Here is a 16,385-nt window from a genome sequence, read left to right as displayed (position 1 = left end):
CATAAATACTTCTACATAGAAGTTGCGTAAATACTTCTACATTGGGTGAAGGAAGCCAGAATGGTATTCATGTGTCATTTTATTCTGCACTCATTTTGCATTCAGTGTGGGACAGCAGTTTAGACATCATGATATAGTGCTCTCACGTACCTATGTGCGCGTGATTTACACATCTGATAAGTGTAAGCGTGTGTTGGGATCCTGTACACTTAATAATGGCCCCTTACTTGTGGGAAGTACTAAGCATTGGGTGGCGAGAATCTCAATCCAAGGCAAACGGGAAGCCTCATCCATTTCACCTCTGGTTTTTTTTTTTTTTCCCACTCAGAAGATTTTGAAGATGATGGAGACAAAGAAGAGGACAAAGACTCAGATTCTGAAGATGTGAAAGAGGAAGTAGGTACACTAGCCCTTGCTTCTAATGATCTCTACATTCATAATTCTACAAAGGAAAATGTCCCTTTCTATGTTCAGTTAAGCCCAGGGTAAAATTTTTTTCAGAATTTTAAATTAATTAATTAATTAATTAATGGTTGCTTTGGGTCTTTGTTGCTGCCCGTGGGCTTTCTCTAATTGCAGTGAGCGGGGGCTACTCTTCATTGTAGTGCATGGACTTCTCATTGTGGCGGCTTCTCTTGTTGCAGAGCACGGGCTCTAGGCACGCGAGCTTCAGTAACTGTGGCATGCAGGCTCAGTGGTTGTGGCTCGCGGGTTCTAGAGTGCAGGCTCAGTAGTTGTGGTGCATGGGCTTAGTTGCTCCACGGCATGTGAGATCTTCCCGGGCCATGTCCCCTGGATTGGCAGGCAGGTTCTTAACCACTGTGCCACCAGGGAAGTCCCGCCCAGGGTAAATTTTAAGGATGGACTTTTGCGTTTCCACTTTAAGTCCTGGCAGATACTGATGCTCACTAAATGATGGCTACTGTTACTGATTTCCAAGTTGTCATTTTTGTCTTGGTAGGCCCAGTACAATCCCATTGTCAAGTCAGGGGCTATCTATTATCAAGGCACTAATATTCCATCAGGATAAGCCTGAGGTAGACATTTAGGGTTGGTGTATTTAATGAATGTGAAGGATACTCAGGCAAAGAGACCATGGAAAGACTTCCTAGGAAACTTTTTCTAGTAGATCTCCACTGTCTTTGTAAGTCACTCTTCTTATCTACCCAATCTATACACAGGACCACTGCGTTGTACAATACCATTTACCTTGGAGTATGTGAACTGTGCTCCTTTGGGTTGTATGGCACGTATCCTGGCCAGCAAGGAAGTAGTGCCTTTTAGTCTCTATCAATAATAACCTATGCTATAGAATGGAGATCAGCCAACTCTCTATGAAAGGTCAGATAATCATTACTCTACGCTTTGTGGACCATACAGTTTCTGTCACAACAACTCAACTTTGCTGGTGTAGCACAAAAGCAACCATAGACAATGTGTAAACAATAGGGCATGACTGTGTTCCACAAAAGCAGACAGTGGGGCATAGTTTACTGACAGCATTTCTAGAAAAAGGTTTCTAAACCTTGGCATTTTGGCTGGATAATTCTTTGTCATGGGGGGTTGTCCTGTGCATTATACGATGTTTAGCAGCACTCCCGACCTCAATCCACAAGATGCTGGTGACATCCACCCCTTTGCCCCCGAGTCATGAATCAAAACTGTCTCTGGGACTTGCCAAATATCCCTGCGGGGCAAAAATCACCCTGTGGTTAAGAACCACTGCTCTAGAATAATGATAATTTATCTACGAGTTATAATTCTGTCTCCATCTCTGTTGGTGGACATGGACTTGGACAAGTCCCTTCAAGTTATGGTTCCTTAGTTTTGACATCTGCAAAGTAAGACTGAGAAGTAAATGCTACCTTTTATGACATTCCTGGAGATGAAATCTGGATTAAAAAAATCTACCTATCTATCTATCTATCTACTTGTCTATTTATCTACTATCCATCCATCCTTCCTCCTCTCCCCCTCCCTCTCTTCCTTTCTTTTTATATACCATTCCATCTACACATCTGCCTAGGGAGAAAGAGACTTTTTGCATTCTCTGTCATAATAATCACTCACCTTGCTAATGGTAGTAGCAGACATAGAGGGACTACCTCTTAGCCAGGTCTCTAGGTTAAGGCTGCTGTTGCTATTCTGGTGTGCTCAGGGTTTTGTTGATAAATAGAATCATTTCTGAAGTCATCAGTAGCAAATTGGCTCTTTGCTGTGACTTGCCGATGCAGGCCTATGGAGAACTTGCTGAATTATTTGAATAATACTGTGCTGCTGCAGTCATTCATCAATGCCACTTTCCCACCCCTCTTGCTGGCTCTTTGATAGCTGAATGTTTGATGTGTAGCATCAGTCACCTCTTGTATCTGATGTGGAGGGACAAGCTGCAGGCTGGTGCTCGACTTCACACAGCATGGGGTCGGGGGAGAGCTTTCAGACCGTCTCCTTACCCCCACTCTGCAGATGATGGTGGGTTGGGGTGGAGAGGAATCTAAACAAATAAATCAATCCAGCTGGGAAGGAAGCATAAGACAAATAAGTGAGGGCCTGGAAATAATTCGTCAAGAGCCTTCGAGCTGAGGAGAAGGTGAGAAGTAAGTGTGCGAGCATGCCTTCTGGAGAAACAGAGGAACATCAGAGTAAGGGCTTGATTCTGGGGTATAGCAGGAGACAGGGAACCGGGTTTTCCCTTGGAGAACCCAACAGCATTTGCTGCAAGTTATGTGGGCAAGAAGCCAAGAGTATTTATTTCTGGTCAGAGAATGGACGCAGGCCTTTAACTTGTGGCCTTTTCCTTTGAAAATCTTAGTTAACAATTGGGAGAAACCTCTTAGAAAGAATGATTAAAAGGAACTTATATCTGTAAAGAATCTTGAGAGTGTATAGTTGGGTGCTGTTCTTTGATTGAAAACTGAATGTCATCATAAGGAAAGAGGAACTTACAACGAATATAGACGAGAAGTTGGCCATGTTTGTTTTTTTTTTTCTTAATGAACACAAACATTAGATTTGGACAGACTGAAGAAGAGGAGGACAGAAAGGGTGAATTCAAGCTCTTCCTTGCTTTCTTCCCTCCTTTCCTCCTCTTAAACTTTTTATTTCTTTCAGGTATTTTCTTGGATATGATCCATATGTGAGGCGGCATGCTAAGTTCCTAGGGAAGTTAATATGATACAAGAGCAAATAAGACATAGTTTTTATCTTCAAAGAATTCAGTCTAGTAAACTTGGGGATTGTCTCTACCAGAGTTTGAATCGGCACCTTAAAAGGGTGTTGAACTCAAATCCAAGGCTGGGGAAAGTCAATATTGGAAGGGTCGAACCTGAGGAGGGAGGGAGTTATCTGGGTTAGATGGGTACCAAAATCCTAAATGATGAAGCTTCTCTGGGTTGCTGTGAGGACAGAGAAGCTGGTCCACTCCTAAATAAATATAAGCGTATTTATAAAGGGTGTTTATAAAATACAGAAGTAGTTGACAACCTGCTTGAGTGCCTGGAGATTCAGATGCCAAGATTCAAGCTTTGAGGACCAGAGATGGTCTCTGTTACAAGTACTCCACTTTGCTGTTATACTGAGAAAGCCATCGCAGGCAGTATATAAATGAACGGACATGACTGTGATCCGATAAAACTTTATTTACAAAAACAAGCAGTGGGCTATAGTTTGCTAACATCTGCTCTAAGGCTGAGTAGGTCACCTAGATAGGCTGAAGCTCATGGGTTACCTGACGCTCCTCATTCCAGACGTACCAACCTTACTTGTTGGTGGGGAGATGCTTCTCAATGCCTGCCAGGTTGCATTTCTATTGGTGCCACCTTGGGGCATGGCTGAGGCTGTAGCAGAGATGGTGAAAGGAAGGAAGATCTGACAGATGAAGCTGGAAAGGATAAGTGTTGGGATCTCCAATACCAGGCTAAGGAGTTTGGGCCTGGTATGCGCTGTATCTGAAAAATTCCTTATATCAACCTCATGGGATCTATATTTCTTTTAATTTAAAGCTTGGAGGAAAATTGCAGAGGATGGATGGAATATTGCACTCTATCCCCTGAATCAGGAATATAACATTTTTTAAAATGATTTTTAAAAAAATTTATGTTAACCCTCTTATTTATTTATTTTTTTGGCTGCGTTGGGTCTTCGTTGCTGTGTGCGGGCTTTCTCTAGTTGCGGTGAGCGGGGGCTACTCTTCGTTGCGGTGCACGAGCTTCTCATTGTGGTGGCTTCTCTTGTTGAGGAGCACAGGTTCTAGGTGCGCGGGCTTCAGTAGCTGTGGCTCACAGGCTCTAGAGCACAGGCTCAGTAGTTGTGGCGCACAGACTTAGTTGTTCCGGTGCATGTGGTATATTCCCGGACCAGGGCTCGAACCCATGTCCCCTGCACTGGCAGGCGGATTCTTAACCACTGTGCCACCAGGGAAGCCCAGGAATATAACATTTATTTTCCACATTTATTTGATTTCAGGAAGAATAAGCCAGGCTTTCAGGACTATCAGGTTTTTCCTTAACTAACAAAATAGATTCCTAAAATATAGGGTGGATTCCCCCTTCATTTTATTAGGGAAACTTGATTTGGGAGAGGCACAGAAAGATGAAGAGATGGAACTATGTCCTTTCTCTGTAACATTCTATAACCTTTGAAAAATACAGAAGTGTTTGGAGGACAGTCACCATCACTGTTAAACTATTATGAAATGATGATCTAGAAGAAGAAATAAAAGGTCTGGTATTATTCATCCCAACGAAGAAAAGGCTGGTGGTGATTCGGTAAACTTTTAAATGTACAAAGGGATAAAGGTATAGTAGGAGGTTACGACCTCCTCCCCAGAGCCTGGAAGGCTCAGCACCATACCTGCGTATGGAATCTTGACTCCTACAGTCTTCCTCTTATTCTTTATGCTTCAGCCACTTTCTATTTAAAAAATTTTTTTAAAAATTTATTTTATTGAAGTATAATTGATTTATAATGTGTTAATTTCTGCTATACAGCAGTGATTCAGTTATATGTATGAATTCTTGTATATGAGTGTATACATTCAGCCACCTTCTTTCTGTAAGCAAATTTAAGTTGCTTTTATTTTCTTTTTCTGTTAGTAATTTCTTCCCCCAAGTCTTTGCCTTTTTGGCCGTTATTGTTAAAATGTGTCCTCCGGGCTTCCCTGGTGGCTCAGTGGTTGAGAGTCCGCCTGCCGATGCAGGGGACACGGGTTCGTGCCCTGGTCCAGGAAGATCCCACATGCCGCGGAGCAACTGGGCCCGTGAACCATGGCTGCTGAGCCTGCGCGTCCGGAGCCTGTGCTCTGCAATGGGAGAGGCCACAACAGTGAGAGGCCTGTGTACTGCAAAAAAAAAGAAAAAAAAAAAGTGACCTCCTTAGCTTCTTTGTACCCCAGCCTCACTCACCATCACTTCACCACCTCTCATTCTTCCCATGACATTTAGCACTGTTCGAAGTTACCTTGCTCATTTGTTTGCTTTCTTACTGTCTTCCTTTTCTCACTAGAAGGCAAGTTCTATGGAATCATGGACCTTGGTCTGTTCATTTATCAATGAGTCTTTAGTACCTAGGAGAGTGCCCACTCATAGTAGGGGCTCATTAAACGTTTGTGAAAAGAGTGACCTAAATAGGTAGATAGATGAATAGGTACAACAGTTACAGTTATGGCAAAGACAGTGGTGATGAGATAAAAACAATTCTTTGGTATTGTGCTTCATTGTTTACATAGTTCATCTCATTTTACATAAATTATTTATGATGAAGGCTGATAAATACTAACATGAACACTGAGAAAAATTATCATCTTTCTTAGTATTTAAAAAATACAACCTTACATATTAAATTATCCTTGACTAGGCTAGCACTATAACTTGGAGGCAAGGAAACCGTGTCCCAGGATTCTGAAAAGTCCCATCTGTAGCTTGTCTCGATATTTCTCAGGATGACTCTCCTGATTGTAACATATTTTTTGAATGTGCCATTGTAGGATGATGCCTTGGAAACAGATGTGAACAAACTGAGCTCCAAACCTGGTCTTGATCGACCTGAAGAGGAACTGATGCAATATGAGGCGATGTGTCTTGAGCTCTCCTGCAGTTTTGAGGTAGAATGTATGCCGTGGTTCTACTCCTCGGTGATGCTAATGGGTTCTTTGCAGACCCTGGGCATCCAAACTGGCCTCCAGATGGAAAACATTGCTCATCTTTAGCATTCTGCTTCTGGGATCTTTCTGAGAGGGAAGTAAAAGGCTAAACAAAAATATGAGAAGGTGGCAGAGATAGGATGCATGCAAGGGTCCTATCAATACAATCTGACACCCATCACCTCGGAAGGAAGTAGGATGAAGGTTCACATTGCTGCCTGTTGTCTGGTGGGCAAGGTGCCTTACTCTCATGTCCTGGGAAAGCAAGTGAAAATTCATGGTGACTTAATCGTTCTCTTGTGAGAGTGGGATGGTTGTATGGGATGGCTTTCTGAAGGTGACCAGCCTGATTCTAGGGTTTCGTTGTTAGCAGAAACAAATCAAGCACCTTATACCTGGTCATGTTAATCCAGTGGTTGGTTGCTGCTGCTTCTTCTGCTGTTGCTCCCACCAAAATTTAGACCTGCTTTTGGACTTCCATTCTTTTCTTATGATTCTTAATAAACCATGAATTTGGCCATATCTAAGGGTACATGCTAAGTCACTTATAGAAGGGAGCTGACATATTGTATTTCACTCTAGAAAGCAGAAAGGCATTGGTGGGTAAAAGTTTCAGGGAAGGAAATTTTAATTCCGAGTAAAAAAGAATTTTTCTTAAATAATCAGAATGATCCTCAAATAAAAAGAACCACCTTGGGATACAGGGAAGTTTCTGTAAATGAGTCATTCAACCAGGCTGTAAATGTTTGGGGGTGTCGTAGGAGGCTTTCATGTACTGCTTAGACTCATACTAGACCCACCAAATGCCCCTTCCAAGTGTGCGTTTCTAGGATCCTGCCATTTCTTTGACTCTTGAAGCTTAGTCTTTCCTTGACTGACTTTGGGAAAAGTTTTCCAGTGCACAGGATTTATGCTTAGCTCTGTGCCCAGAGAGTGAGGACAGGGATCAGATTGTATTCTCTACTTGGACAGAAACACTGACGTATTCTTTTCCACTTTTAACCTGAAGGCACTGGAGTCCAAACCTGGAGGTGGTTTGAACTTGGACGAGACTCGGTGTGCCAGTCACCACCACATTCTGACTGCTGCCTCCCCAAAAGGGCTTTGCTTGATTAAGGACCAAATCTCCTGGGGACAAGAAAGAGAAGTCCCTGTCCAGACCTCCCTTCTGAGCAGAGTGAAGATGGGGAGGTCCAACATACATCTAACCTCCAAAAAACGACCTGGAATGAACCCATACCGAAATGCACAATCCAATGGTCTTGGGATAGGTTCTTCCGGAAGTGAAATCTCAGACGTTCAGGCGTCCTTCAAAGAGGATGCTTGGGACATCGATGCGATTTCCTGCCCAAGGATAAGTGCCTCCTTTTCCAATTCCACTAGACCTAGAGAAGCTACTGAATTAATAGATAAGCTCCTGCAGACACATCGGACGCATATCGCCTTCCATGACCCCTATCTTTGTATGGCCAAAGCTAGAAGAACCAGATCTGTGTCTGACTTCACAATGATGGCATTTCCTGATTTCTGGGGGCATTGTCCACCTCTCTCTGCCCAGTCCGTGTTGGAACGTAAATGTGGAGTCCAAAGGTGATGGTGCTACTAACTTGGGAGCTATATATATTTTTTCTTCTTTAGTATTTTTGTAGGTGGAATGGTTTGTACAGATAATTCTGTTATCTTCAGGAAAGTGAGCATTAGTCAGCAGCATGTTAAAAGCCTTAAGGAGGGCTTCCCCGGTGGCACAGTGGTTGAGAGTCTGCCTGCCGATGCAGGGGACACGAGTTCATGCCCCGGTCCGGGAAGATCCCACATGCTGCGGAGTGGCTGGGCCCGTGAGCCACGGCCGCTGGGCCTGCACGTCCGGAGCCTGTGCTCCGCAACGGGAGAGGCCACAACAGTGAGAGGCCCGCGTACCGCCCCCACCAAAAAAAAAAAAAAAAAACAAAAAACCTTAAGGAAATTTTCGCCAAATATACAAGCTTGCCTCCCTACTAGGACGTTTCAGAGCCAAGGGTAGGGTGGTGGTAGACATGTGTTTCCACAAAAAGAATTTCTTAGACGATTCTAATGCAACCCCTTACCCCATATCCATTGCAAATCCTACAAAAGGGAAAGATTATCCAGTTTCTCCAAATACTGGGATCATTCCTTAAGGGAAGGTTCTCAGGAAAAAACAAGTATGGATTATTTGGGATCACTTTTCTCATTTACTGCAAATTGGAATCTGATCTCTTGTTAATGAGAGGAGGTGGTGGACCTCCATCCCACAGTCCCAACCTTATAGAACCTGACTTGGCTTGGGGAATAGTTTTGCTGCATCACTGAGGATTGTAAGGAAAAAAAAATAATGCATCCTGCAGGGAAGAAATGTTGTGTGATGGATTATTCCCAGGATGCATGAAACGGAGCTTTGCCTTTGGATAGGCATAGTGAGATGAAAAAGAAAATTACTGAACTCAAGGAGAAAACGATTTTCCCAGAAAATATACTAAGTATGCATACACTAAGTCTATGGAGCAAAGTGTGCATAGCAGTAAGTTTTCTTAACTGTTAGCAAGTTCATCAGCAAATTGATGGTGGATCCCAAGAACTGCTTCCACTTGGTCTCCTGGCTGACATCTCTGACCTCACCCCTCTGACCTTATCTCCATGCTCAAGTTCCTGAGAGACACACCACAGGGGCTGGCCCAGCAACAGCTCCCCACTGGACAGGACATCTTTCCCCTGAGTCTAGGCCTCATTTTCACCTTCCTTCCCCCTTCTCCTACCCCTCCCCGCCCCAGAGACCTGGATCAGAAATTCAAGGAGGGAATCTGAAATATCCCTTAGGTATCCTTCCTCCCTCTTACTTAAGTCTCCCAGATATTGGTGTTTCTCAGAGAGAAGATTGACCATAGTCTTCTGGAGCAAACAGAACCAAGGACTATAAATGACACAAGAATTCAAAGGCTTATTGGAGCCTCCCAGACCATCAGCAATCGTAATGTCTCCTTCAAAAGTGTCTTAGTGCAGAGGGCCCTCTTATTCACACAACCAGAGGCTTCAAAGTCCCTCAGCCCAAATGCTCTTGACAAAACTCCTTTGAGTAGAGAATCCTCCTAAAACGAAAATCTGGCATCACTGCTTCCTACATTCCTACTGCTCAGTGTAGTTTTATTTTTTGATAAAGAAGAAAAGGAAGGAGGGGTGGTGCTTTTTGTACTCATTCAGCTCAAGGTTGGATCATGATCACATTTTTCTTTCATAATTCTCTGATGAGTCCCAAGGCCCTTCCCACATGACCATAGGATGAATGGGGTAAGGAGTGAGGGCCAACCCTTAAAATGTTTTCAATTTTCCTTTCCAGGATCAAAATATTTGAGGATGTCCGGAGGCTCATCCAGCCAAGCGATATTATAAATAAAGTTGTCTTCAGTCTAGATGAGCCTTGGTAGGTGGTCTTGAACATCAGTGGAATGAGGGGGGATGGGAGTATAGAATATCCTTTTAATGGCACGAGCATAAGAATATTTTAAGTTAATAATCCATTCCTTCTCCTAAAATCAACACAGTGAAAATTCGGGTTAAAGATCTGTAAGAGAAAGTTTATCTCTAAGAAATGTTAAACTGTGCCCAAGAATAGCAATAAGTCCTATGTTCAAAGGTTCTCTATTTCATTACAGGCCTTTGCAAGACACCACTTCTGACTGCTTACGGTTCTTCTCCAAGTTTGAGTCTGGAAATCTTCGCAAAGCCATCCAAGTGCGTGAGTAAGTAAGGAAAGCTGCAGGGGCCATACTCAGTATGGCTCAGCCCTGTTTTGTATCCCCCTCCCAGGAGACATTTTCGAAGTTTTCCCTTTTTGGGACGTGGTGAGTGGTAAGTCATTTTTTTTGGTACGTGAAACATTTCAAGGAAGCCCAACATATAACAAATACAAGTGGAGCTGTTTGGTATGGAGAAGGGAAAGGCAGGCATGTTAAGATTCCTCCTCAGCCTCCTTCTCTTTCTTGTTTGCTATCTCAGCTTCTTCTTCCTACAGCTCCCGCTTTTATTATTTATTCTCTTCATTTATCAAGTTCCAAGGATCCAGGAGGGAAGACCTGATTAGGAATCTCCTAGTGGGAAAATGAGCAGTCCAGGATGTGCCTAAGCTCCTGGCCTTACTCAGGTCTTTCTCTTTATATCTGCCTTTGGCCAGAGTGTAGAATCCTAAACTCGTCAGTTATGGTCTGGGTGACAGAGTCAAATGACAGAAAACAAACCTACTTACAGGCAAGGATTTTTTATGATCACTTTTTAGCGAGAGCATTGTGGGCATAGCAGACAATTGGAGGGTCATAGACTTCCTGGAATTGTTCTCATGGGTGTCCCTATGGTGCCAACTATAGCTTCATTCATTGTATGGTGAGTTCAGTGGTTAGAGTGTGTTGCTTATAGCGACGGTGGGAGGGGTGGGACACCATCTGCTCTGCTACGGCTTCAACAAAGCTCTCCCCTTCCACAAATCTCACTATACACTGCCATTTAATCAGAGGGCCAGAGTAGGAGAGTATGAACGAATCAGGGCAAAACCATTGCCCTTTCTAAAAGAGCAACTCAAAGAGCATGCCAAGGGGATGGGCTAAGAATATTTTTGAAAATGAAATATCCTGATGATAATGTTTAAGTCAAAGCTTTATTGCTAATTCTGTTGCTCAAGCTTGAAAAAGTAATTTTTTGGAGACATAGTGATTGTGTGGGGACACATAAGGACTTTCTGGGGTGCTGGAACTGTTCTACATATTGATCCAGGGAGTCGTCACACAGGTGTATCCAGATGAATTTGCTTAAACTCGTTGAGCTGTACATTTAAGATCTGTGTACTTTACTTCACGTAAACTAAATCAGTTAAAAAGGGAAAAAACAAACAGACAAATCTTTCATTGCTAGTCTAATTCATGTTTGTTGCCTTGCTGGGGATTTACATATATTATACTACTCAATCTTTACAAACAGTACTGCAAGTTTAGGCACCATTTCTTTTTTTTAAAATTAATTAATTAATTTATTTACGGCTGTGTTGGATCTTTGTTGCTGCGTGCGGGCTTTCTCTAGTTGCGGCCAGTGGGGGACTACACTTCGTTTCACTGTGCGGGCTTCTCATTGCAGTGGCTTCTCTTTGTTGTGGAGCATGGGCTCTAGGCGCACGGGCTTCAGTAGTTGTGGCACGCAGGCACAGTAGTTGTGGCTCACAGGCTCTAGAGCACAGGCTCAGTAGTTGTGGCGCATGGTCTTTGTTTTTCTGTGGCATGTGGGATCTTCCCCGACCAGGGCTCGAACCCATGTCCCCTTCATTGGCAGGCGGATTTTTAACCACTGTGCCACCAGGGAAGTCCCTAGACACTATTTCTATTTTTCATTTGAGGAGACTGATGCTCAGAAGTCATGTCTAACATCAAATAGTAATGGCATATCCAACCAGATGTGACCACATTTTCTCTGGGATATAGCACACTTGCATTTTTCCAGCTGGACAGAAACTTCATTACCATTTAATAAAAAGATAGGCTATAGTTGTATAACTGACCCTTCTAATACCAGGACACTGCTCCCCCCTCCTTAAATTTCCAAAGCCTCTGTCCAACATTGTGAGATAAGGATGATAACTATAACTTACCAGCCAACCAAGATCCTGGATCTTACATCCATCATCCAGAACCTGAGATGTATAGATTTCTCAGTGTTGGAAGTTCTCTTAAAGGCTTTTAACCCTCTGATCTTGCTTCTGACTTTGCAGGTTGGAGTACGACTTACTGATCAATGCTGATGTGAATAGCACGCAGCACCAGCAGTGGTTCTACTTCAAGGTGAGCGGTATGAGGGATGCGGTCCCTTATCGCGTCAACATTATCAACTGTGAGAAGGCCAACAGCCAGTTCAATTATGGTATGAGCTCTTGGGAAATAGAGACTTTCTCAATAACACCAAAAATGATGTCACTTTTGAGTGCTTGAATTATTATCAGAAGCCCTGCTTGGGTTGCAGAGGGTTTGAAGTTGGGCTGACATGTTTTGGTTGCCAGGTATGGCAAGACGGCCGCCAACCTATGGTAAATGGCTACTATGGGAGGGGAAGCTTGAAACTCTCCCTGTGCTATGAAATGTTAATACCTCACCTAACTTTCCGCCGCTTCCTGCCTCCCTTGCCCCACCTTGAACTTTTTGAGGCCAGTGAGCCCTCTCATTTATTCCTTCTCTCCACCTCCTAAAACCCATAGAAGCCAATGTACTGATCTGTTGATATTTGTCACAGACAGGCAAACGGCACAATTCCATTGGACAACACCGAGTTACACTCTCAGAAAACTCTGGAGAAAGTTTAAATTCTCCTGAATACCTGTGGCACTTTTAGAGGGGGCGTTCAAGGGACAATGACTGACTAGTAGCCCATATTTATTTTGAATGTTTCTAGAAATGGGAAATTCTGTGTGTTATTGCTGGCTCACATACTAATGTATTAGTGGCTCTGAGTAAGGAAAAAATATTCCCCGTAGCTCCAGGTCCAGGCATAGGACATTACCTCTATTTTGTACTGATTAAATAGACTCTTGCTGGTATAGAAAGAGAAAAGGTGAGCCTTGGCTCTTGTATCCACTTGATGCAGCGGCTGTAACAAATTGTCACACATTTTGTGGCTTCAAAGAAGACAAATATATTCTCTTACAGTTCTGGAGTCCACAAGTCCCAAATCAGTTTCACTGGTCTTAAGTCAAGGCGTTGGAAAGGCCATGCTTCCTCTGGACATTCTACGGGATTATTTGTTTCCTTTCCTTTTCCAGCTTTTAGAGGTATGTTCCTCACATTCCTTGGCTCATGGCCCTTTCCTCCATCTTCAAAGTCAGCTGCATAACATCTTCAAATCTCTCTGCTTCGGCCACATTGCTTTTCCTCTGTAGTCAAACCTCCCTCTACCTCCCTCTTGGAAAGACATGTGTGATTGAATTTAGGGCCCACCAGGATAATCTCCCCATCTCAAGATACTTAATTTAACCATATCTACAAAGTCCCTTTTGTCATATAAGGTTAATATACAGCTTCCATGGATTAAGACCTGGGTATCTTTGAGGGCCATTATTCAACCTACCACAGCTCTCCTTTTCTATTCCCCCCACCCCCCACCTAATGGATTAATCCTGCCTTTATTTTGTGTAGGGATGCAGCCAACTCTGTATTCTGTGAAGGAGGCTCTTCTTGGTAGGCCTGCCTGGGTACGGACAGGCTATGAAATCCGTTATTACAAGTAAGTTAGAACGTTGTTAGCTTCCTTTGCTCTTCTGTTCTCTCTCAGTTTCCTGCTTCTCCATGTTAATCTTACAAACCTGAGCAATCTGTGCTTGTCTGCTGTACTTGTCACTCTTCCAGTGGCAAACGCTCTGTCCTTCAGAAGCCTAAGCGTATGAAATGGCACCCCCAGTAGACCTCAAGAAATATCTTTTGGTTTTCTGAAAAGTCATCTATTCTTATTTAAACACCTTAAAACCTTTAGACCTTACTGTTGGATATTATTATATAGACTCAACCTATGATTAGTGCATCAAGCTTCAGTTCTTTTCCTGTTTCCATTGGTCCCAGTGAACAAAAAGTGTGAGATATTCTAACTTAATTCTTATCCATCCCATGCTTCAGTTTTCCAAAGCAGATAAACATGAATATGTGAGAAATATACTTAAGTAACTGTTGCTCCACAGAAAGATACATTTTGGAAAAAATAGAAGAGAAAGGTATTTTCGGAATTCATCTTCAACTCTTGATCAGTAGCCACTTCCATCAATGTATCCTGTAAAGGTGTAATGAAATTTGAATTATCCATATATTTTGATAAAATACATGCATGCATTCCAGACCCATGAATTGCTTATTTGTGCACTTTCCTTTGCTAGAAAATAAAATACAAATTCATAAGACAAAAAAAGGATAGGGAGTGTGGACAGGTAGAAACGATGTAGCTAATTATTATTTTGTTGCTGGTTTCTTATAAAAAACTGATACGCTAATACTTATTTTCTTGGATAAAGTAATTTATATCTCTTTCTGAGATGACAGGAGGCCCCTAAAAATATTATCAGGCATTCTTGAGTTCAGGATAGTTGCAAATATCACAAAGAAAGTAAAAATGCTTATGCCTCTTGGCTTTTGAGACTATAAGCACAGGAGCATTGACAGATAAGAAGGTCAAGAATCTTGTTGCTCTATCAGACACAAGGGCAATCATCACCATAGAAGTAAGGATAGTCTATAAAGCACAGAGATGGGCTAACAGTTTGTAATGAAAGAGTCAGCAGTCTTTAGTCTTGGATGTATTAGAATATGGACCTGGGTAGTATTTTCATTATATTCTTCAGAACAATAGCAAAGCCATACAATGTTGTTGGTTTTCCATAGCAATGACTTTCTGACCCACCTATCTGCAGACTCTCAGGATCCTCTTATGGTCCAAAGAGATTGAGACTAAAATCATCTCAAGGTGACAGGGGCCACAGCTGTAGGGGAAAATAATGGAAGCATAAATTTGGACTTTGGTGTGTCAAGAATAATTTTTAGTGTCCTCAAGAAATAGTAATTCTAAATAAACATGAAAGACCCGGCTTGCAGTGGGCTTGGATCTGGAGGTTAGTAAGAGATTGGACAAACATAACATTCAGCATCCTTTGGCGGGCGGGGGGGCAGCTGTCCCTGGAGGCTGCTTCCTTGGAGGTGGGGGATAAGGCGTGGGCTTAAGGGGATTTAGAATCTGCCAAGAGGAAAAGGAAGAAATCAAACATCCCAAAGCAGAGCCTTGGCCTAAAGAATGACAATGTTAATGTTAATAGCTTTTAGATTCATGAACAAGACAATTGTTATGTGATTAAAGAGTAACAGAGGGGTAACATGAAAACCATGAATGTGTAATGTAATTCGTTTTTCATCTTCTAGCCATGAATACAACAGAGATGAATGGATAAGATTGCTACATTATAACATAGTTTGTTTTACAGCAATTCACCACATTGTGTTAACATATTTCCAATAACGTGATCTAACAACAGGATAGATATGTTATGTGTATCTCTATTCAACTGCAAATCAGAGTGCCTTTCCCTACCGTAGAATGCCTTAGATTATACAATGTATTTATTTCTCTCTTTTACCCATCACAGTCTTTGAGTTGATCTGCTTTTGAAGATTTTTTGGCTTCATCCCTGACTTTATGCTCTCTAATGTATTAATTTGGGAGAACTTTACCTCCTATTTCTTTGTCTCCAGTATGTCATCAGGAACTCAGAAGTCTTATTTCTATTACATTCTTATATTTCGTACCATGTTCTAAAGGGGGTGCCAGGGTGCTTATTGTGGAGAGAACCATGAGCCATGGTACCTGAGTATATCTATGGGAGGGTGAAAGAAAAGAGTACTCAGAAAGAATGGGATATCCATTTCCTTCAAAAAGTGATAGCAACAGTGATCAGTTAAGGAGGTGGGCCAACTGCTTTGTGGGTCGGAGCATCATCACTTAGAAAGTGATCTCCAAACTATCTTGATAAGATATACTAATCCATGCACTTTTAATACAGAATTGTTCATAATTTAAAAAAATCAATTATACATGCCTTACTATACTAATATATTATGCATACTAGAAAACATGCAGAAAGTTTCGAATTTTAAGACATGGGGGAAAGATGAGAAAAATAATTTTCAATTTAAATCTTTAAATTTTAAATGTCAAATTGTTCTATATTTTTTTACTATTGGTAACTCAGGGCATCCTATACCCTTAAGGTTTACCATGAAAAATATAGTTGTAAATTGCCTTTTGGCTAATTTTGAAAAATGGTGGTTAACTTCTCCAATCTAATTAGATAATTTTTACACAAATAAGAATTCTTGAGAAAGAGTTAATATTAAGGTAGGAAGTAGGCCATGTCAGTTCTTTCATTTTCTCGGTCATTTGTGTTTAAAATGTAATATTATTATCAATCTCTGAATTCCAAGCAGAATTTAGAAAATACTAATTATCTATATTTCAGGGTTTAGTTTAATTTAGATAATATAATCTGTAAATCCACCAGAGAAGTCTTCTGCAAGTTTCAATACCTTGCCAGAAGCTGAAATCTAAAGAATGAGAGAGATGGTGAGCTGCTCTCATCCCTCCCTCAGGAAGCCTACTGTACAGCAGTCGATACTAAACTACCTGACCTATGAAAACCATAGATATAAAATGTAATGTATTTTTCATATTCCAG

The 16,385-nt window shown here is 41.9% G+C and overlaps 1 protein-coding gene across 1 annotated transcript in view; it reads left to right on the top strand.

The window, feature by feature from the left end:
* Positions 1–326: 326 nt before the first annotated feature.
* The window catches only part of LOC132488134 (cytosolic carboxypeptidase 4-like), a 36,312-nt gene continuing 20,253 nt past the window's right edge, over positions 327–16,385 (top strand). The window contains exons 1-6 of the mRNA XM_060096092.1: positions 327–400; positions 5,984–6,100; positions 9,489–9,572; positions 9,805–9,891; positions 11,901–12,049; positions 13,315–13,402. Of these exons, the coding sequence (XP_059952075.1) occupies positions 6,063–6,100; positions 9,489–9,572; positions 9,805–9,891; positions 11,901–12,049; positions 13,315–13,402 (446 nt within the window). The 5' untranslated portion in view covers positions 327–400; positions 5,984–6,062. The remainder of the gene's footprint in view (positions 401–5,983; positions 6,101–9,488; positions 9,573–9,804; positions 9,892–11,900; positions 12,050–13,314; positions 13,403–16,385) is intronic.

This window comes from Mesoplodon densirostris, chromosome 4 (genome assembly GCF_025265405.1).
Source record: "Mesoplodon densirostris isolate mMesDen1 chromosome 4, mMesDen1 primary haplotype, whole genome shotgun sequence".
In the NCBI taxonomy this organism is placed as follows: Eukaryota; Metazoa; Chordata; class Mammalia; order Artiodactyla; family Ziphiidae; genus Mesoplodon; species Mesoplodon densirostris.
Note: the sequence above shows the minus strand (reverse complement) of the source record. Positions and strands in the feature narration are given on the sequence as shown.